This window comes from Cheilinus undulatus, linkage group 17 (assembly GCF_018320785.1).
Source record: "Cheilinus undulatus linkage group 17, ASM1832078v1, whole genome shotgun sequence".
Lineage (NCBI taxonomy): Eukaryota > Metazoa > Chordata > Actinopteri > Labriformes > Labridae > Cheilinus > Cheilinus undulatus.
Genome location: NC_054881.1, coordinates 15,542,609 through 15,564,750, shown reverse-complemented (window position 1 = coordinate 15,564,750; position 22,142 = coordinate 15,542,609). Strand labels below are relative to the sequence as shown.

At 38.0% G+C, this 22,142-nt stretch overlaps 1 protein-coding gene across 10 annotated transcripts in view; it reads right to left on the bottom strand.

Moving 5' to 3' along the window:
* Positions 1–5,594: 5,594 nt before the first annotated feature.
* The window catches only part of nedd4l (NEDD4 like E3 ubiquitin protein ligase), a 94,633-nt gene continuing 78,085 nt past the window's right edge, over positions 5,595–22,142 (bottom strand). For all 10 annotated transcript variants that reach the window (XM_041811396.1, XM_041811399.1, XM_041811398.1 and 7 more), the window contains 15 exons: positions 21,644–21,721; positions 19,680–19,734; positions 18,497–18,555; positions 18,080–18,145; positions 14,571–14,800; positions 12,051–12,172; positions 11,869–11,939; positions 11,546–11,641; positions 11,398–11,471; positions 11,214–11,274; positions 10,929–10,988; positions 9,253–9,360; positions 8,661–8,757; positions 7,920–7,992; positions 5,595–6,938 (listed from right to left, as the gene is read on the bottom strand). In XM_041811396.1, coding sequence (XP_041667330.1) covers positions 6,836–6,938; positions 7,920–7,992; positions 8,661–8,757; positions 9,253–9,360; positions 10,929–10,988; positions 11,214–11,274; positions 11,398–11,471; positions 11,546–11,641; positions 11,869–11,939; positions 12,051–12,172; positions 14,571–14,800; positions 18,080–18,145; positions 18,497–18,555; positions 19,680–19,734; positions 21,644–21,721 — 1,353 coding nt within the window. In that variant the 3' untranslated portion in view covers positions 5,595–6,835. The remainder of the gene's footprint in view (positions 6,939–7,919; positions 7,993–8,660; positions 8,758–9,252; positions 9,361–10,928; positions 10,989–11,213; positions 11,275–11,397; positions 11,472–11,545; positions 11,642–11,868; positions 11,940–12,050; positions 12,173–14,570; positions 14,801–18,079; positions 18,146–18,496; positions 18,556–19,679; positions 19,735–21,643; positions 21,722–22,142) is intronic.

Genomic DNA, 22,142 nt, shown 5'->3' with positions numbered 1-22,142 from the left:
AACAACAAGCATTGCTCTCATCCTGACCAGGGGTGAAGCCAGTGGTAGCCCTAAATCCTTAACAATGATTGGGTGTTTGTTTTGTCAGCTATTAACAAGTTGTTTGAGTGAGGTGTATCACAGGCCCAGTCATCGGGGTATTTTTCTGCATTTGGCCCTCAGTTAATAAAAGTTTGGACATCGCTGTCCTAAGCTTGAGGCTAAGACAACATTCGGAAAAGGTGCAGGCATTTCTGTACAAATAAGGAAGCTATGATCATTCTTCAAAAATCAAGGTTTACTAACATTCATGACAAAAATGTGAAAAATATGGACATTAAAGAGAGCATTGAAGTCATTTTCACACTGTAGCTATTTAGTGTGATAATGGCGTTTGATAGACAGGACACAAACACCATTGTCACACTCCACAGCTCTGGAGGACACCCTTTACTGCAGAAACAGCCCAAGATGAGATGGTTTGTGCAAATTGGTGGAGGCATGTAAGACCTGGGGAAATAAGGACAAAATAGTTTAGTGAAAAAAAAACAGAGAACCACTTATCATCATATCCTTTTTCTAAATATTGATCAGTCAGTAAGGGCTTAAACTTTGCACCTATCAGTGTACCAAAAGAAATATGAATGATACTAAAAGAAATATGAATGAAAAAAAGCAGAAAATAAATGTTAATAGCACAATGCTTATCAAAGTAGTGCAAGGGTCATTCAAGTCTTTTCTAATCATTGTGGGATGACTGCAGCTGTGTGCATTTTTGTTTGAACAGGGTAAAAACACACCTGTGTGAGCCACCTCTCTTTGAATTTAAACTTTTTAAACATACCTTAAAATAGAGTCAAATTGTATTTTATTTCACTCCACATTGGGTATAACTATATCTATCTTTATTTACTTTTTATTGAACAATACAAATAACATTTATGACCTACAATATCAGCAACTGATCATTTTGTTAAAGTTCACGTATAACACCCTTACTAAAAACAACATGACATAAAGAGAGGGTAACTTGTGTCAGGGAACCAACTTACCTGAAGTTTATGAAGTAGATCCTCTACCCACAGTTGCTCAACTGGGTTAGTCTTCTGCTTCTGATCCTACCAGCTCTGGCCTTCCTATCCTCTGCCCCCTTCCCTGTCACACCAGCATGTCTTTGCCCCCAAATCTTTCCAAACAGGTAAAAGTCCAGTAGAGAGTCCAGAGTGGCGTGTTCGTGAGGTGATATGTGGTGCATTTTGGTTTGATGCTGTCCCGTCCTGGTCTTTATGTAGACAGAGCAGAGTTTGGACAAACAGCCAGTTCCACATTAGTGATAAGCTACAGGGGAAGTATTGATTGACCCTGACCAGAGGTAGAGGGTGAGGGGTGGAGGAAGGGTGACTCAAAAAGAAGGGGGAAAATGAGGCCTGGTGAAGCAACAGGGCCTAAGTGGTGAAGTTTTAATGAAAGTCGGCATCAGATGCATGACTGATGATGAAGGACACAGATGTTTTATATGACATGTAAAGTTTAAGTTACATGTTAATATGACTTGCCTTAACCCAAGGATCAGTTTCATAATAAAAATTGTCACTAAAAGGGCAGATAATGAAACATCATCCCCTTAATAGGCAGCCTAATATGTATCTTAGTGTGTCACTCTCTAGTGGAGGCCTTATGCTATCAGTGTTTTGAATAGTAAGTATCTCAGTGTTATTAATAAACTGCCGTACTATCTGTCAAAAAGCCTTGTTTGCTAAAGGTGATAAACAGAGAGGCTAACAGCTAAAAGTAGATATTGAACTGCCAAAACTGCTGGCTAACAGTGGGCAAAATGCAATTACTTCTACAACAGTTAGCTACAACTAACTTATAGTAAGTTAGAACAGGAGCAAAATTAATAGATGTTTTAAAAATTGATGCATTTGGTTGCAGGACCACTTAGTATAAAGTACCCTGTGTGGGCTAGCCGATAAGTAACTAAAAGACAAAGGTAAGCTAAAAATAATCTCAAAGATAAAGAATTAAAATAGTTGGCATTACATTCTTGATTAATGATGCAAATGTTTGATAAAAATTAAACTGTTTCAATAGTTTCCTAAAGTCTGTATTATGGTTGATACACTTTTCAGGAAGTAATTTTTAATAATTTGAAAAATAAAGCTAGCTGGGTCAGAAGCGTACTAACAGAAGTACTACTCTTGGTACTACTAAGAGAAAGCTAACAGAATAATACAATGAAGCGAAAATGGGGCTTTAACAGAAATGGATAAATTTTATGCTAATAAGAAAATGGTTAGCTATTGTAAACATCTGAATTCGTTAGCTTAAATCTAACTGGCCAACACTGTATGCTATCATTGGTCAAAATATTTAACAAAAGTCCTGATAAACAGGTTAAATAGTTAGCTAAAACTTCTGGATTAATGTTTAACAGTTAGCTAAATGTTACAAAAGCAGCTTGGCCAACAAAATAAAGCTGAAAGTGACATTTTCATTTGTTAAAATGTAGAAAAAAAAGTAGTGAAGATAGCTTAATACAGAAAGTACTGATGGACACACCTCTAGTCAAAATAGTTGCTTTATAGGTTGGAAATAGATTAATCTGGATAATCTACAAAAAAAATTGATGCAAAAAGTTGCCAAGGTTTTTCTAAGTAGATTGGGCTGAATATTTTTTTTATCAGTGTAGCTTATGACTGTTGAAAAAAGTAAGCATAGCTACACCATGGAATGAACACTGGTTGAATAGTTAGCACAACATGCTACACAATTAGCAACAATGACCACTTTTTTGTCAAAGGTGCACAATGACAACACAGTGAACCTATAGTATGAGCATGACCTGGTACAGTGATGGGAGAGCTCTTTAAGTTCAGCTGAAAGGGCTGTTGGGATGATACAGTTTTAAATATTTTAGTCATAGTGAGGAATTCATTTTTGTTAAATTTGGATTCAATAAACTAAGCTATGAGACTTATGGTGCATTTCATTTGATCTCTGACCATTTTGCTTCACCTTACCGTCAGGGTTTCATTGAGGTCAGCACTGTGACGTAACATTGAATCAAAAGCCTGAATGATGGACAGAAGGCAAATCTGTCTTATCTTTTTAGGTTTCTTATTATTTATTTTTATTTGAACTTTGTGACTTTTTTTTCTCTCTTGGAGCAGGTCGAATATTTTAAAAGGTGGATCTAAAGAAGAGTTGGCTCTCAGTTTGTTTGTGACCAGATTGAGGGTAGGGAGACTTGATAAAATGTCCCTGTACTGGCTGGATGGCTTTTATTTGCTTGTCCTTGGAGCTGATAACTCCTAGATTGTGATTGTGTGAATGAACTGACGTCCCTTCACCACACCACGTGCACACACAATTACAAAATTTAAAAAGTAGATATGAAGAGTTTTAAATATATTCACTTTAGAACAGACCTGACAATAGAGATTATAGAACATGTTAAGTTAAAGTAGGTTTGTATTTTGTGTACTTAATGCTTTATTTAGATACTGTATTGATCCCCCTTTGGGGAAATTCACTTGTTACATCTCAGAGTAAAGGACAAGGGTAATCAAGTGATAGATAAATAAGGACAAATGACATGGACTATAAAACCATGAAACTAAAACAGGGATATACTCAGTAACCTTGAAACACTAGATTTGTGTAGCATGATATTGAGGTAGTATTTCAGAGAAAACAATTTAAACCAACATAAATGTTCATTCACTGTACATCATACTTTAAAGGATATTTAGGCCTCTGTGAAGAGACAGCCTTGGCTAAAGCATTGTCTTTGCATGCACACCCAATATCTCAACAACCCTCATAGTGATTTTCAAGGTTATTAACCCTTTCTTTGTAAACAAAAAATCTCATGAACGCTTTGAGGCATGTTTACTCCGACTCAAGAATGAACTGATTAAGGTTTGGAGTTCACAGTTTAATTTATGGGTATCATATTCATCAATGCTTGTTAACATCAGCTAAGAAAACTTGTAAGGCACATTTCCTTTCTGACTCAAAGCTGAACTGTTTCAGTTTTGGATTTGAAAGGACAGAGCTAATAGGCCTCATGTTTATTCCTTGCTTGTGAAAAAATATCTCAAGAATTTTTGGAGGGATTTTCTTTGTACTTAGCAGAAATATCTACTCTAACTCAAGACTTAGCTGGTTAGATTTTGGGAGTCAAAGGTCAAGACCACTGGGCCGTTAGATTCCACTACTACAGTACCAAAAGTATTCATCCCCTTGGATGTTTTACTCTTTTGTTGATTTTATAAATCAATAACATGCAATATGATTTGACTTTTTATACAAAAAAGCCTATTTAATGTCAAAGTGAAAATAGATTTCTACAAAATAATGCCAATTAAATAAAAATATGTAATGTTTAAAAGTGACTGCATTAATGCCAGGTTATGTATCAGTCAAAGCCTTGTGGGAGAGTGGCAAAGAGAAAGCCTATTGAAGAAAATTAAATGTCAAATCTTGATTAAAGTTCACCAAAAGGCATGTGGGAGACTTCATGGTAAAGTGGAAGAAAGTTTTTTGGTCTGATGAGACCAAAATGGGGCTTTATGGCCATCAGACAAGATGCTTTGTCACAAACATCACCACAAACACACTTTCCCCACTGTAAAGCACAATGGTGGCAGCATCATGCTGTGGGGATGCTTCTTGGCAGCCGGTCCTGGAAAGCTTGTAAAGGTAACGGGGAGGGAATCATTAGAGCAAAATATAATAATAATAATAATAATATCTTGAATTTATATAGCGCCTTTCGAGAAACCCAAGGACGCTTTAACATATAAGAAAATCCTGGAGGACAATCTTATTCAGTGAAGGCAAATTATATTGAAATAGTTGATTTATAAAATCAATAAAAAGGTGAAACATTCAAGGGGGTGAATACTTTTTATAGGCACTGTATACCTCACAGGAGCATGGTACCACCTGTCACGAAGTTCTAGCTTATATTCCAACTCCTGATGCAGGATAATTCCAGTCTCAATAACTCAAACAACACAATCAGAGAAGTTTTGTTTTTATTTGACTGAAGTTAAATGAACCACAAAGAGTTGCAGAGAGTGGTGGAAATTTAACAAAAGTGATATATTCCCATCGTTCATTAAAATAACAAAACCCTCTAAAAAAGGACTGAATCAGTTTGAGAGATGAGAATCACAGGAAGGAGTAAACAGAAGGGAGAAAAGGTACAGAAAAAAAAGAGGAAAAATATAGAATACTAAAGGATGTGAAGTCCATGCTTCACTACTGTCAACTTTTTCTACCTTAGCAGCAGCCCAGATTTACAGACTATTCATATTGCACCAGGTAAGTGCTCCGGATGAAAAAAAAAGAAAGAATCACATTCAAGTTAATGACAAAAGACTTACAATAGGTGACCTCAGAGTGATCTATAAAGTGCCCTTTAGGTTCAATGGTGTTAGAAAAAGGAGAGAGAAACAAAAACATAGAAAAGAAAACAACAGTTTTTCTCTGTAAGAAACGTGCTGCTTTATATTCAGTGGCAATCACAGCTTTTCTCTCAAACACCCGCGCTCACACGCACAGCTTCATTTTTAGCGTCATTGATCAGTAATACTTCTGTTAAATGTAGTTCATACATATATTTATATATCATGAAAGAACTTAAAATGTGTTTTTTTTCAAGAACAATTTACAGCATTATGAACAGCAACAGGCATGAGAATATTAATATAATCATGACGCAAACATCTCAGAGAAACTATCCCCGCTTTTCCCTTCTCGACCTCGGGACAGATTACACGTCCAAATTACTACTACAGTATGTAGTCAAAGCAAACACAAGATACAGTTTCATGCTGCTTTCATAGCACTACAATAAAAACCATTTTATTCAACACATTTGCTATCACCATAACAAATGATATGGGTTAATTATTTCCCAGACTAGCCAGATTTACACTTCACACACCATGTCATATAGAATTGTCAAAATAGTAAACAACATTGTTCATCAGTACAAATACGTTTAGAGTATTTTCCTGCAAGAATTATACCAATGATTAAAAAACAACAACAAAAACAAAATCTCTTCCAAGGTGACAAAAACTATAAAAATCATCTCCGGGGATTTTTTTTAATCCCCCGCTCTGAAATCGGTTACCAGTGGCTAAAATAACAAAATCATTACTCTACAAAAAGGCTGCAGTGGCGGTTTTCTGATCACACAACAGGCTCTACGGAGGGGTGTGGCCGATTTCCTGAAATGTGATTGGCTAGCATTCCTAAGGTAATCTGGTGTTGGTCTAAGGATTTGACAGAATAGTGATCATAGTGCCATTGCAGTTTCTTAGAGAAATAGTGCATGTAGGAGCCAGATTAAGGCCATGCTATAACCCTTACAGTGAAGGGTGCAGAATACTGTGCTATAGTGTACGTAAAGGAGCTATTGAAATGCATTAGTGTTTTCCAGCACTGTAGATTTTCACAGGACGAGGGGAGGAGGGAAAAGAAACAGCGGATCAGGTAGGGGGCCAGCTCTTGTCATTCGTCGCTCATGCCTGTGGATAATAAAATTTCAGCATTCAGCAGGGGTGCCACACTGCCTGTTCTTTTTTCTCCCCCAGCACCTTTAAGGAGCGAGCTACCCACATTGGAAAAGATATAAAGACGTAGGCAAGTCGGTTCGACAAATCGCTGTACAGTCTCGAACCACCGTGCTGTGGAGGTGGCTCACAGTCAGGCATTACAGTACAACATGCTCGCGCTGAACTGCTACTACAGCAGCTGGTTTGACATCCCTGTAGTTTTGTGTGTGTGTGTTTTTTTTAATTGATTGGTTGATTGGTCGCAGTTGAAGGGTGTTTCTTTAGTCGACTCCCTCGAAGCCTTGTGCGTTCTCCACCGCCATCAGGAGTTTTTCTCTCAGGTCTTCAAAGGAGTCATAAGTGGGGAGATCCAAACGGTTGAAACTGGGAAGGAAAGCATGAAGAAATTAAGACAACATACTTGCTTTTCATAAATACATGTCAGAACCTCTTTCTACACTCTACTGCCGGGATGTAAACCAGCACAGTGAACGGATGGCATCCCATATGAGCTGCAGTGTTTGTCTGTTTTATTTGGGTGGTGCTAACACAGCAACGTTTACTTGCAGACACTGGAATCCTGTGATAATTTGTGCTAATCTTTGACTGTTTTCAACATGTTTTTTTACTTTAGAGTAGTGGATTAATGTGACTTTTTCAAAAATTTTGATGCAACTTCCGTTTAAAGTGGCTTGAACCCACTCACAGTTGTAAAAAGGCTACAACAAAAAATTACCACAACTTTAATTTTTCATGCTCACATTACACCTGTGGTAAGACAGGGATTTTTCCCCTTTTAAATTTCTGGAAATGCAGAAGTCATCGGGTTTCCAGTAGGCAGCTGCTATCACGTTTGTGGGAAATTTATTACGTTTGTGGAATCATTACTGAGAGCCACAGATTTGTATATGTACTATTATCCTGCAGCATGTTTAAGATTTCTACAAGTTCAAAACTTTGAGCTTTGTGTTGATTTCTAATTTAATGAGACTGCAAGTAGCAGAGTGTCCCCAAGATTAACCTAGTCAAATTTAAGACTTTTCAAGACCTCGTTCCTAACACTTCGATGCCTTTGTCACAGCAGTACTAGCAAAGGTAAATGAACACAATGACAAAATTGTAATGAATTGGAACCTCATAAACCTACTGGTAAGAAATGTATATTGCTATATTAACATAGTTGATGTCACTGATTGCAAAACTTGGTCTAAAATAATGAGCAAGTTAGCAAGCTAATATGCCAGCATTGCCATCTAGCATGTTAATGCTAGTGATATCAGCATCCACCCTGCCATGGCTTGTTTTCCTCTGCAGGTGTGAATTCATGCTTTCATTTCTGTGTTAGTGAGTGGAGTGGACACATACCATGTGTGAGCTCTGGGTAACTTGTCTGGTGTGCCCCACTGCTCGATTGTGAAAAGTTGTGGACCATTAGAACCTGAAAGAACGATAAGATTTCTATTAAACCTCGAAAGAACAATAAGGTTTCTATTAAACCTCAAATCTATCATTCAGAAAGAGAGGAAATGGAGAGCGAGTGACAGCTTAAGCATTTCTTGTGAATAACTGAAGTATCTTAAACTGATTTAGCAACATAATCCTAATATAAAGCAACTGAATTTATAGCCAATATTTGTCTTTACACTGGCAATAACTGTCATCTATCAAGTCTAGATGATAAAAAAAATCAAGATATGAGAAGCAAAAGATGAGGCCTTGAAATGAGATGCAGTAACTATTTAGTCAGTCCATGTCGTTTAAAGACATCTGAAGTTTGGCAAATGTAGCTCATATAAAAATACGTTTAAAGACATATGCCCTTGCTTTGATTCATTTTTTTGTAACCTCATTCATAACACTTGAGTCACAAAAAAGGGGAAAAACTAAACTAAACTTTGATCATGTTTGCAAAAGCAGATAGTAATACAATTCTTTGAACCTCCACTGTTGACTCATCCTTTCTCAGAAAACTATTTTTGTGTGACTGTTACATAATATTTACTTTCTGCTGTTTATGTGATACACAGAGTATGTGATCTAAAAGAGCTATGCTACAATACAAGCATGAAGGGATGGAAAGTAAAGCGGACTGGTGGGTTTACTAACCATAAAGCTCAGCAAAGCCGTTCATGGGCACACGTGACGTTCCTGTGACGAACTGGAGCAGTCGGATCCTCTTTTCAGCATCCATCAAGAGAACAACCTGGCAAGAGACAACATGAAAAACATGGAAATTATCAAACAGTTCACAGAAATTAGTGATCAAGTTTAAACTGAATTAAAGTTCTTGATAACAGTCATTCAGACTGATGGTGTTTTGGCGTGTTGGCTTCATGAAATGACACGTTAGGGTTGTCTGTGTTTGTGTGACCACGTACACACAGATGAACAAAAACTACTCCCATTGTTTGCTGTCTGCATGTATCCGCATGTGCTACCGTGTGGGTTAAAGTCAAGACACCCGATAAGCAGGGCAGGCATCACTTCAGTCTCTTTCATCAGAGCAAACAAACTTGTTCTTCCAAACAGACTTTGATCTTCAAAGTTGAGGCCAGCCAACCCAACGCAGGCACGACGACTGAAACCAGCGTTTGATATGAAGCAATACATGGCTGACAATTTACACAGTATGCTGCTGTTGCAGTCATCTGTGCCTCTGCCTGATTGTGCTGCATGTGTTCATGTATCACACTCATACCTTCCAGAACCACTGAATGACCGGGTGGTTGGGGCAGTAGCCGTTCTTGTAAACAGTGTGTTGTCTCCAGTCGTTGACGTCGACGTCACCCAGGCCACACATGAGCAGCTACACAGAGAAAGACAGCAAAGGACAGACAGAAAGAAAGAATTTCAGTTAGAGTTAAAGCTCCTGTGAAGAACTTTTGGTTTGCACTGATTCTGACGCCCCCTGCGAACAAACTAGTCCATCTTTTGTGTTTGATGATTGGCCCTGTACATGCAAAAATAGTGTTTATTTCTTATACTGTCTTCTTTTTGAAGTGAGACATTTACTTTAATACAGGGGTGTCCAACTAAATCACAGCAGGGGCCAGATTCTGAAAAAAACCTCAGCACTGATGATTAATGATTTTGAGATTTAAAAAAATCAAATGATAAGTTTAAAGGCTCAAAATCTGAGATAAAAAGTTCAACTTATTAGTTCAGAAGATCAAAACAGAAAATCAAAATGCAAAGTGCTTTTTTAAAGGCAAATTTATGAGATGGAAAGGCCAAAATATCAGGTAAAATTTGAAATTGTGACTTTGAAAGTCAAAATATGAGATAAGATGACAGAATTATGACTTTAAAAGGCCATTATATGAGATCAAATTCAAAATTGTGAGTTTTAGAGGTTTAAATGGGAGATAAAATTCGAAATTATGAATGGAAAAGGTCAAAATATGAGATAAAATTCAAAAATGTGAGTTTCAGAGGTCAAAATATGAGATAAAATTTCAAACCATGATTTTAAAATAAAATATGAGATCAAATTCAAAATCATGAGTTCAAAAGGTTAAGATATGAAAAAAAAATCAAAATAAAGAGTTCAAAAGGTCAAAATATGAGATAAAATGTCAAAATTATGAATTGAAAAGATCAAAATATGAGAGAAAATTCAAAATCTCTAGTTTCAAAGGTCAAAATATGAGATAAAATTCAAAATCTTGAGTTTTAAAGGTCAAAATATGAGATAAAATTCAAAATTGTAAGTTTAAAAGGTCAAAATATGAGATAAATTTCAAAATCATGAGTTCAAAAGGTCAAAATATGAGATAAAATTTAAAATCTTGAGCTCTAGAGGTCATTATATGCAATGAAATATCAAATTATGAATTAAAATGTAAAAATCTAAAATAAAAAGACTAAATCACACCTTTAAATCATTATTGTAACATGCAAAATTGAAAACATAAATAAAAGTAGTACTTAATTTTTTCCCCCACATTTCTGACTTTTTTTATCTAATTATTTTTACTCTTTTCTTTTCAAATCTTTATGACTTAACAAGGATATTTCAAAGCATTGAGGTTAAATTTAAATTTTCAACTGGAGGAAATATGCAGATGTCACACCGGTGTGCCAGTTCTAATAAAATATGAAATTATCTTGGTCGGTTATAACTGTACCACAGGCCGGATTTGGCCCCCTGGACCTTGAGTTTGACGCCCTTGCTTTATTGAGAATCTTTGCAGTGAAAGTCATCAAAAGTCTGCAGCATGTGATTTATCACTTTGCCTGGCACCTACCCTAACCTATCTCTGTTTATATATCTATTTATTTTGTAACTGTGGACAGAGTCCCGGACAAACTCCCCTACAGGGACATTAAAGTCTATCTCATCTTATCTTTAATGTTGAATTTAAGAAGCCCTACCTCCAGTTCATTTTCGTCAAAGATCTTGATCAGATCTACAAGAATAAGCTCTGTGAAGCCCTGAAAACAAAGAAAGAAGGAGTTAAAGCACTGAAAACAATTTAAATCAAACAACACAGACAACATCACACAAAGTATTTAAAAGTATCAAGGCTCTGAAAAAAGAACTTTTTCAAAGACAAGGTTGAGTTAAGGCTGAATTTAACTTGGGTGCTGAGGGCTATAGAAACAAAGAGTGTGGTCACAGTGCCCCCAAGTGGTGACTGTCATATTGCACATTAATACCTCCAGGAAGGCGTTCATTTGCTTCTGGACCCGATTGACAAACCTCCACTGGATGACCAGGCTGTCAGAGAGAAAATTATTGAGATGTGGAAAAACAAGTTAACGATTTTAAAAAAGTTCCTTAAAAACTGTAACTATTAAGTAAAACACAAATGTAGAGGATTAACACTGATGATGCCCTTACTCAATGTACTCCTTCTTGTTCTCATTGGTGACCACCATGTCTGAGCCGCTGGGCTTCAGGTCAACCTGGTACGTCTGAGAAAACGACAACAAAGATAAGACCAGGGAACTCGTGATGTGACTGACATTGACTGAAAGAAGCCAAGAACCTGTCCAAAGTTGTCCTCATCGATACAAAACCTCAGGTCGAGCTCAGTGGGATCGTTCTCCAGAATCCACTTCAGAGAGTTGTAGTATTCACTGTCCTGCAGGGATGAAACACGGTGAATAGAGAAGATAAGACAGAAAATGTAATCATTATCACCTTCTTGATTTTATTCTCTTACATGAACCCGTGAAAGACATGTAAAAAAAAATTAAAAGATGAGCTCATGAGTACATCTGATCAGCAAATTGAAGCCCTGCTGGTCAACTTAGGAGAGCTAAACTTCATGGCTGATATTTAAAGTTTATCATTTAATAGATTTCTTACCACAGACTCCATGTCTTTCAAGGATATCTGTTTTCCTAGCATCATCTTGTAGAACGGCCGGATGAAAAAACCTAAAGAGGCAAAAACAAAAGGAAAATTGGTGGCCTGTGGTATTGAAACAGGTAACATAATAACAGTTAATCAGTGATTTCAAAGACATGTTCAAACACATAGCGACTCACCATCCAGTAGTTTTCCATGAAAAACGGCCATCCCTGCCACTCGCCCGATGAACTTGAAGTAGGAAAGGTGGTCCTCATTGCAGAGGCCTGAGTTGGGATTGATCTGGAGAGTGTAGTTATCCCTGAAGAGAAGAGAAGTTTAGAGATTCAGTAGTTTCAGTTTTTGGTTAGTCTGATATGCTCTAAGCAGTCAAACGGGTATGTTTCTTCTTGTACTTTTAGTACCGTCATAACTCATTCTGCCTGATAAAAAACTAAATATACTAGATGATGGCCTTCAGATTTGGGACTTATTTGACAGAATTGATCTACCAGTAATAGTTCAACTCTTTAGAGTCACCTGATCTAACCTCTGCCTGGTATGATTTCAAATCTAGAGGGATCTGTGGGCAGAGAACATGACAAAGGTCAATTCAGCCAAAGGATTCAAATACTCGTAACACCCAGAATGCACTGGGCTCATTGCCTTCCAAGGCCACTCCCAGGCAGTTTCAATGCATAATATGGACACAAACATAGCATCCTGAAAGGTTAACATTATTTTTTATGTTTAAGTGGATTTTAGTTCATTGTCCATTTAAACAGGAGAGGTGAAACAGTGATAAAAAGATGATGTGTGCTATGAAAAAAGCCGACATAAACATAAGACAGTGAACAGGCTGCATTATTATCTGTGCTCTGTAATATTTATCAGTCATTATTTCATGTGAACTTTTTCAGAGGTGCATTATTGTGCTTCTGAGTAGCCCTAAAACAATGAAATGACGTGGCGGACAGAGCGCTGCAGTGTTTGGATGCACTGTTATGCTGGTGGTCTCTGTAAATATTCAACGATGAAATTAACTGCAGCGTAACAGTTAAACTTCACTCTGTATATTTTACCACAGTGGTACAAGGTGTAGGCTACAGTTAAAGTGCTGCACTCTTTGTACCCACGCTGTTGTCCATTACTTGTTATCAGGGGAAAGTATCAGTAGCTGGGCTGTCTGTGTCAAACATTACTGTCACGATTAAATTCCTTTCAATCCATATCCACATTTCTTTCTGCCGTGTTTGTTTCCTGGTGGTTGCAGCAGGTTATCTTAACGTGTACTGATGACACACTGCCTTAGACTCAACCCTCCATGTGCAGTCTGTGGGCTGGCAGCAGGTCAGCTCAGAGAAAATGAGGAAAAGCAGGTTGTAGTTTACAGACGAGCCACTCCGCCCAGCGGAGATACAATAGAGGGGATTTCTCCTTACTGTATAAAGTAAGGGCAGTGACACACTGATCATTGAGCATGTCATATACATTTACTATCCATGCACCGCTGGTTGAAAATTGGTAAATATTTCCTTTAAGCCCAAAAAATAATCTCTTAAAATATGTACTAAAGTATCTAAACATTGGCAACCTTATTCATTTTGGTAAAAGAAAAATCCCTCCAAAATTAAGCTAAAAAACATCTTAACTTCAGTGGTTTTACAGCTGCAGCTTTTGAAAAGAAGACTTAACATTAACAAAAGCTCGAGCCAAAGGAGGCAACTGGACATGGCTGAGGTTCTGGAAGACATTGAGGCTTTTGTCTGAAAAATGACCTGGGCCAGAGCTGGAAATATGAGCCTCTGTTGACCATAAGTATGCCAATCATTAGCATATTATATTTCTTCCAGTTACTTATTTTGGATTGAGCTTAGGATAACCACACATGGATGAATGAAAACACACAAACAACTTAATGTTGGGAAAATAGATGTGGTGCTGGTGCAGAAATATTCATAAATGAATAGAACAAGAATCTTCAGTAATGTTACTGAAATAACTTTGGTTTTATTAAGTTAACTGCATGATTTTGATAAGACTTCCAGATGTTTATAATATTTCATGCTCAGTTAATAGATACTAATGAGCTATGACAATAGCGTATTACTTTAGAGGCATTTAGAGGCCAGGAGAAAACACATAGATGTAAACAGAATAGTTAAAGGTGATTACTAAGGATCAACTTATTGTTGAATTGCAGCTGCATGATGATCTTACAGCTACATGTAGAGTTTTGATGAATAAACACTATGTAGTTTAAATGAAGTAGTTTAAAATCTTATTAAACAGGTTAACCTTTGTGTCCATGCCTTCAAAAGCTACCTTTTCTCTGAATCTTTCTCCTTAGAATCCAACGATTCGTTGTGAATTGACGCTCGTGTCAAGAAAATAAACAATACATACGGCTTTCTAATCATCTTAATGCCTACTGTATGTGGGAAACATTTTTTCCAGGATGGATTTTTGAATGAGAGGAAAAGTTAATCAAAGTTAAAGGAAATCTTTACAAGTCGCACAGGGGAATAATGCAGCAGCTCCACCCTTTTACTCATAACTGTGGACAAAGCCAACCGAAAATATGAGAGGAAAAGGACTTTTTCACAGCTGCAGATATAAAACATGGCTACTTTACTAAATCAGCTTTGGGAAACACTTTGTCCTGTGTTATATCCTGTAATAACTTTCTTTGTTCATCTAAAAAAAGAGCAGAGACTTACGTGGCAGAGTATTCAAACAGGCCGTAGTAGGGGTTGAACATCTCTTTGGATAAGAGGAAGAACCACTCCCTGGCTACACCGCCGTAGTCCAGACCTTTCTCCGACTCAAACTCTATCCACAGACGAGCCTTCAGGACATCGGGCCTCTTTAGGGACATGATCCGACGGTATGACTCCTCAAAGATGTTGTTTCTGTGCAACTTCATCTCGAATCGGTTTGGGATGTCAGCCTGGAAATATTGACAGAAAACTCAGTTTCATGCAAATAAATAAAACAATAAAAGGCAAGAATGACTTTAGACAGTGACAGGTGGAAGCAAATGACACAGTCACATTTATGCTGATAATGCTAATAAATTCTTGACAATTTCAACAGGACATGGGAAAATCCAATGTTTATTACTGAGCAGAAAGAAAAATGACAACAGCCAGGATAGTCAAACTTCCTTTTTAAGGAAAAGTGCAGGTCCAGAAGTAGGTTAGGTACCAATCCAAATGTATAAAACTGAGGAGTCCGCACTCAAAAATGTCCCTTAAAGTAGTTTTACTTCTAGGCAAAGGTTGGCCATATCGGGCATGTTTCAACTCGCAAAAGCCTAGAAATAAAACTACCAAAAAGGACATGTTTTGAGTGCTGACTGCTTTGTTTTTTAAGTATGTTTTTGTCTTTCACCTTGAGAAGATCATTGTTGGAGGATTCTCCTTCTTTGCTTTCTTTGTACCACTCCATATGCCTCTCAAATCACCCGCTGTACATACACGGAGGCCATTCTACTGCAATTTCAACTCACATTCATCTTCTTAGGTGATTTGGCAACACATCTAACAATTCTTAACAATGAAAGTAGAAATTCCACTGTTCTTGTGGTGCCAAGAGTTGTCTAATTTCCCTGAACAGCAATGTCAAAGACTGATAGAGAGCACTCGCCATATACATAATATTTGTAATTAAAAATCAGGGCTGTTCCACCTAATATTAATTTCCAAACTTTTCCTAAATTGAAACATTAAATATTCTGTTTCTTTACAAAGATTTTTGTTGCATTATTCAAGGTCTGACAAACACAACATCTTCAGGATAACTCAGTCAGTTGCCAATTTCTGCAAATTAAAGACCTAGATGAGGATATTTCATATACAAGCAGAGAATAATGTGTGCACATTAAACAGAAACATTTGTTTACTCAAATATAAATTGATACAATGCAAAGCAGAGAAAAATATATTTCTGCAGGAGTCTATGGAGCAGTTTATTGTATAATCTGACTGACAAATGAAATCATCTGACATCTGGAAGTTGTAAGACACAAGCCAAGCTACAGTCAGTGACAGCTTGGCATGCAGTTTCTGAAGAACGACCAAAGAGTCGAAGAAAAAACAGGTTTTGGTTTTCAAAAGGAAACTTCTTTTCTCTGTTTTAGCAGATTCAAATAATCAGTTCGAACCGGTTTAGATACATCAGCTCCAATTATGGTGCATTTTCACCAAGCCGTACAACTTTTTATTGTCACAGTTAGGTACAATAAACCCTCATCTTGCTCTAATTTTCACTGCCATCCACCTCCAGCCTCACTCACGGAGAAGGGGATTTGGCTTTTTGAAGAGATGCTGCCTACTGATGTGTATTATTTGGGTTTTTTGATACCGGTGTTAAATTAATACGTCTAATTCGATACTTGGGAGAGAAAAAAAAGTGTGTTGAAAGCCAGCGAGAGAACAAAAGCAGTCTGGGAATCATAAATGATCCTTATCAGATGCCGAACATTGAATGAGAAAAAGAATCCAGCGAACTTAGCACATAAATCACAAAAATTCCATAATTTATTTATACTCATCCATAATTTTGACTTTTTTACTCAGCTCAGTCATAAGAGTCTTCAGCTCCCAAATGCATCTTAATTTGGTGTGATTTGGGCTTAAATAGGAAAAAAAGGAAATTGGCACTCAAATATGAGCCAGTCCCTGTTGCTCACATAAAGAAGCCAACACTTAAAACAACACAATGGCTTGTAACTTGTCACCTCCAACAGAAATGTCTTTCAATCTGACCAGTACACCACAAGGTTTATTTGCTAAAAAAACACAATAATTTCTTTAAAAAGCAAGTTTATGACAAAATAAGTGAGGAAAAAAGATTGAGCACAATTCAAAACATGGTGTTTTTTTGTGTTTGTCCATTGTAATAATGTTGCGTGGGAAATTAACATTCTTTTGGCAGATCAATGGACTGCAGTGAGTCTCTCTCCACCCCTTATGGGTTAATTGAGTCAACTTGATACCCCAACAGAAGGGGGCAAAAAAATAGAACGGTATGGATCAGTTATTTTGGTGCCTTTCCAAATTTTAGAAATGCACATAAAAACTTGGTAAGCAAGCTCTTCCTGGGTCTACCCTGGGATCTCTTTCCAGTTGGGCAAACCTGGAAGACCTCCACAAGGAGGTATCCAGGAGGCATCCTGATTTGATGCCTGAAACACCACAACTGGCTCCTTTTGATGCAAAGGAGCGGCGGCTTTTCTTCAAGCTCCATCTGGATGACCAAGCTCCTCACTCTACCTCTAAAGCTGAGCCCAGACACCCTCCTGAGGGATCTCATTTTCACCTCATGAACTTGCAATCTCATTCTTTCAGCTATTACCCAGAGTTCATGACCACAGGTGAGGGTTTGAACAAAAGCTGACTGGTAAATTGGGAGCTTTGCATTCCTGCTCAGCTTCCTCTTCACCCAGCAGTCTGGCTCAGCATTCGAGGTACTGCAGACACTGCACCAATCCACCTGTCAATCACATGGTCTATTCTACCCTCACTTGTGAACAAGACCCCGAGACACTTAAACGTCTTCACTTGAGGCAAGGACTCACTCCCCACCCACACAGGGCAATCCACCGGTGTTTGACAGAGAATGGCCTCAGACTTGGAGGTGCTGACCCTCATCCTGCCCACTTTGCATTAAGCTACAAACCGCTCCAATGTATGCTGGAGGTCCCCGGCAGAAGGAGACAACAGAAACAATAGAAAATAAAGAAATCCGCACGTAAATATGAGAGGTGTATGGCAGCTAAGCCCAAAGTCCTCTCCTGTGCAAACTAATGCATACAGGAAAAATATCTTCATTATAAGCTAAGCAAAACTGACAGATTAAAGTGCAAAAAAACAAAAAAGGTCTGCATTAAAGTTAATTCATCATTATGTTAACCCACGATCAGATCCCAGCAGCAGAAATGAACTGCAAAGACAAAAGCAGACACTGACATGCTGATCTGCTCTCAGCCTACAAGGCGTCTCTCACAGAGGAAATGTGAAATGACTGAAATGAAAATTTAACCTGTAAAAAATGTCAACCTCTGTCATACAGTGTCAAGTCAGTGTGAAGAAAGTTAATCAAATATGCAATCAAGCATAATCAGAAAAGAAGCTAATTAGACCACCTTCTAGTGCAAAGAGAAGCTGTGAGATTTGATCAAATTTAGCTCCTTCTTGAGGCTGTTATGCAAACCTTTACTTCTTACCGGTTTCTTTAATTTCTTCCTGAAGTAGTCGTATTTCTGCTTGAACTCTCTGGAGTAAGGGACAGCCTGGAAGGACAGCAACACAATGAAACTGTCAAAAAGGGCATCAATGTCTTCATAATAACTAGACATGTGATGGAAAGGTTCTTAAGTGGATGTTAAATATGCCAAGATGTTCTTGTTTAAAACATCAAAAACTTCAAGCAGCGTAACCAGAGGAGGGCAAGCAGAGTGACATCTGCAGTGGTGTTTATAATAACATGTAGGTGCTGGCATGTTAAGTGACAACCACAGTGACAAAGTGATTTATCTTTGTCGAGCAAACGTAGAGACTGATGGTAGTGTGTAACAGACAGAACCATAGTGCTGTAAAGAGGAACATGTAGTAACACTTCTGTGGTAGAGGAAACTACTCACAGGTCCCGTGATCGCTGGACTCTGCAGGCGAGGGTCCTCCCACTGCGTGTTCTTCGTATCTGGGTTAAACAAACACAAACAATACATACAGTTTATGCAAGACTGATTAGGAATGACTATAGATTAATCATATCTTTAATTGACACAAACTAGCAAACATTTGGCTGATTTCACATTTATGTAAACTCAGCATCTTTGCACTGAGTGATATACAACAAGGGATTTTAAAGAGTCAACTTTGACTCTTTAAAAATACAGGCAGCATTATTTCTTTGATCCTTTCCAGACATCTTAAAGACCAAATTATCACTTATACAAGCCGACTGCTATTAGTGGGCTGGAAGCCACTAATGCAAGCATGGGAGGAAAAGAATGAAAACACTATGTTGGAGTATCTAATTGTGTGTGTGTGTGCATGTGTGTGGGTGTGTGTGTGTGTGTGTGAGAGTGTGTGCATGTGTGTGTTATTTTTAAAAAGCATGGTAATGCACAGCAGGTTTAAGCAGTCAGATTTGGTTTAAAAAAAAAAAAAAAAAAAAAAAAAAAAAACAAGTTCCAAGAGAAATTCATGAACAGATAATTGTTTAATTTTTTCCCTTAGAAAATGTAAATCATTTTCTGCTTTTGGCAGTGAGATCAGTGCCAAAACCCTAATGGCAGCTGCCACTAGGGGGTGATTGCGATATTTTGGCTTTATATTTCTGGGGCTGGCAAGCTGTCATCACTGGGTTTGATTCTAAAATGCTGTGGTGTTATTGGTGGGGAAACGGTCAGGAAACCAGTCTATTGGTGGATCTCTGGCAGGAAAAGTTGAACTCTCAAAGTGCCTAACGTGGAAAGTTGAAATGGAAAACAGCTGCTTTAATCAAGAATGAATTCATGAGTATGTCTTTATCATGAATCATATTCACCAATATTGACTGACAGATGGTAGCGCATAAAGTGGATGTTGCAAGTAAGCATAACCAAGGGTACCGTCCAGGCAGGTGGAAGTTTGAGGTGGCCACCTCTGCCCGCATCTCTCCAGCCCCATGTTGTTGCATATAAGGCTCTGTGATTAATCCTTAGTGCCCTACATGCCTAAAACTTATGCACATGACTGTAGGTGCTATGATAAATGACAGGAAATAAGCACATACACGACATTAAGGTAAGCAGAAACTGTTGGATTGAACTGTCTTACTGTGGTCGATGTAGAAGGTGCGTCCATCTGTGTGAACTCTTTCTTCCCATCCAGGCTGAAAAGAAGCAAAAAAACAAAAAAAGAATGAGAATAACACCCACAGTCACCATAAGACATTTTATTAAAGAGGACATGCTCAAATAGTAAATCCATCCCCTTTGTTTTTTCCTTTTCTAATGTATGTTTGATTGAATTTGACATAACATTGCAAACGCTGACAGCCCAGCACCGCAGGCAAGGCAAACTCAATCAAACACCGCAAAGGAGCTGAGAGGATTTTCTCTCCTATTTGAGTCACGTCTGAGACATCAGCAAGGCAGGGATACGACCACAACATTAAAAAAAAGGGTTAATCACCAATACCAATTCAAACCAGTACACCACCACTGACACGGTGAGCACTCAGTACGGTGTCAGGCCAATCACACACACTCGTACGGCACCAGCAGTCAGGCAATGACAAAAAAGTAATAGTAGTTTGAGAGTTCAGATCTGGGGGAAAGGGAGCGAGTCTGACAATCTGTCAAACAACGTTTAACTGAAGAATACATGTGTGGTTAGATACGCTGCTACTGCACGAGTGGAGAGACCGGAGAAGCTGAGACATGCAGCACACAGCCAGTTCCTTCCTCTAACAGACACATAGAGCTCCTTTTGTTTCCCCACAACCCCCTAATCTTTAACTCATTTGCTAAAAAATAAAAAAAAGGCTTCAATCCACTTTCCCATCTGTGCCTTAAACACTGATACAAGTACACAGACATGGAGCAGTCTGAAGGATCCAAGGGCAAAGGTTGGGAGCGCCAAATTTGAAAGAAGGGGTAGTGTTGGTGCAGGGAGAGCGCACAGAGAGAGGAAGTGGTGTAAAAATACTGAAGACAAAAAGGAAGGGAGAGGGTACAAGTCCATCCATGCCGGTCATGAGAAAGAGAACAGATAGAAAGACAGAAAGAGGGGGGAAAAAAATCATAATAATTAAAACAAAACAAATTAAGCGCAAGGCTGTCTGCAGGCATTTGACCAGACTGGACTGGACCAGACAGGTAGGCAAGGCAGGCAGAGGGAGGGAGGCACCAACCAACCTCCTCTGGTAGGTTCTGCCAAACAGACATGGCCAGGTGTAGAAGTAGTAGCATACATTAGATCCACCAGAATGGAGAGAGAAGAGGAAGAAAAAGAGGGAGAAAAAGAGAGAGAGAGAGAGAGAGAGAGAACAGACACACATGCACACACCACACAAGCCTGTGAGATGTACAAACCCATGAAGCTTTGATTATTAAACAGCTCAACAGAGGAACATTTGGCCCACTAGCTGGAATTTTCTGCAAATTTCCAATTTGTGTGGTTTAAATTGGCATCTTTTGTAATACGCCTTAACATGAAATGTCTAATATAGTCTTTTTATGGTGTTCATGCGTCGTACTTGGGTAAAAAAGTTCTAATTTAAAGACAGATCATTAGAAGCTGGCACACAAAGACATCCAAAGTAACCAAGCAATACTGTATATATTGCTCAAAGTTTATCTTAAAGAGCATTAAGAACAAAGTTGAAGGTAATCAAATGTTTCAGTACTTTCTGTTACATTATCTGTCATTGCAATGATGAATAGTACTGAAAAGTACCAAAGCTTTAAAAAAAACTTCAGATTTTCAGTCACATTTTTAGCCAAAAGCTGACCTGGGAAAAGGTGGGGCACATATTTGTGCAATTTATTCAGTGTGCAGGAGCGGGCCTGCATTTTTTTGTGGCTGAAAACAAGACATCAATCAAAATTAGGTGCCACTGCATCAATATCATCTGATTTTTACTAGCATCCTATTCACATTCATAATTTGGTATTATTCTATCACTTGTAAATGATTGAACAAGCTTAAGTAATGGTTGGAATCTATTTGGTTGCCAGTATTGAGCTTTGTGGGCCAAAGGTTAAATATGCAGTTGGTCTTATTGTGATTGTACTTACAGGAAGAGGACCAAGCTCCCCTGGCTCCATCGAGTTCTTATTCCTCATATGAACAGGATATTTCAACCTGGGATCCTCCTGGTTGTCAAAAGAAAAGGGAGAGAAAGGTGAAAAAATAATGAGTAATTCTAAAACAAATGAGAGAAAACAATGTAAAATAATTAAATATTATCTATTATTTTTACACTTTTCACCACCAGGTGTCACTAAACATCCTTGAGGATTAGAATGACTCTACAGCTCTGGATTTTTACTTGTCTGTTCTCTATGGAACTTTATGGATATTTTTGCTCTGCTTTCCTTTTCAAAGCGCTGCCGTTGGGCCGTAACTTCCTATCTCAAAAATCCCTACTTTTCAAGGATAGGAAAAAAGTAGTTTTTTCCAAAAAATTTAACACTGAATGGTCATAGTCAGCATCTTTTTGTAACCTTTGTAAAACTCACCGACAGATGTCAAGGGAGACCAATAGTTCTGATTTATGTAAAAAAAAAACAAAGG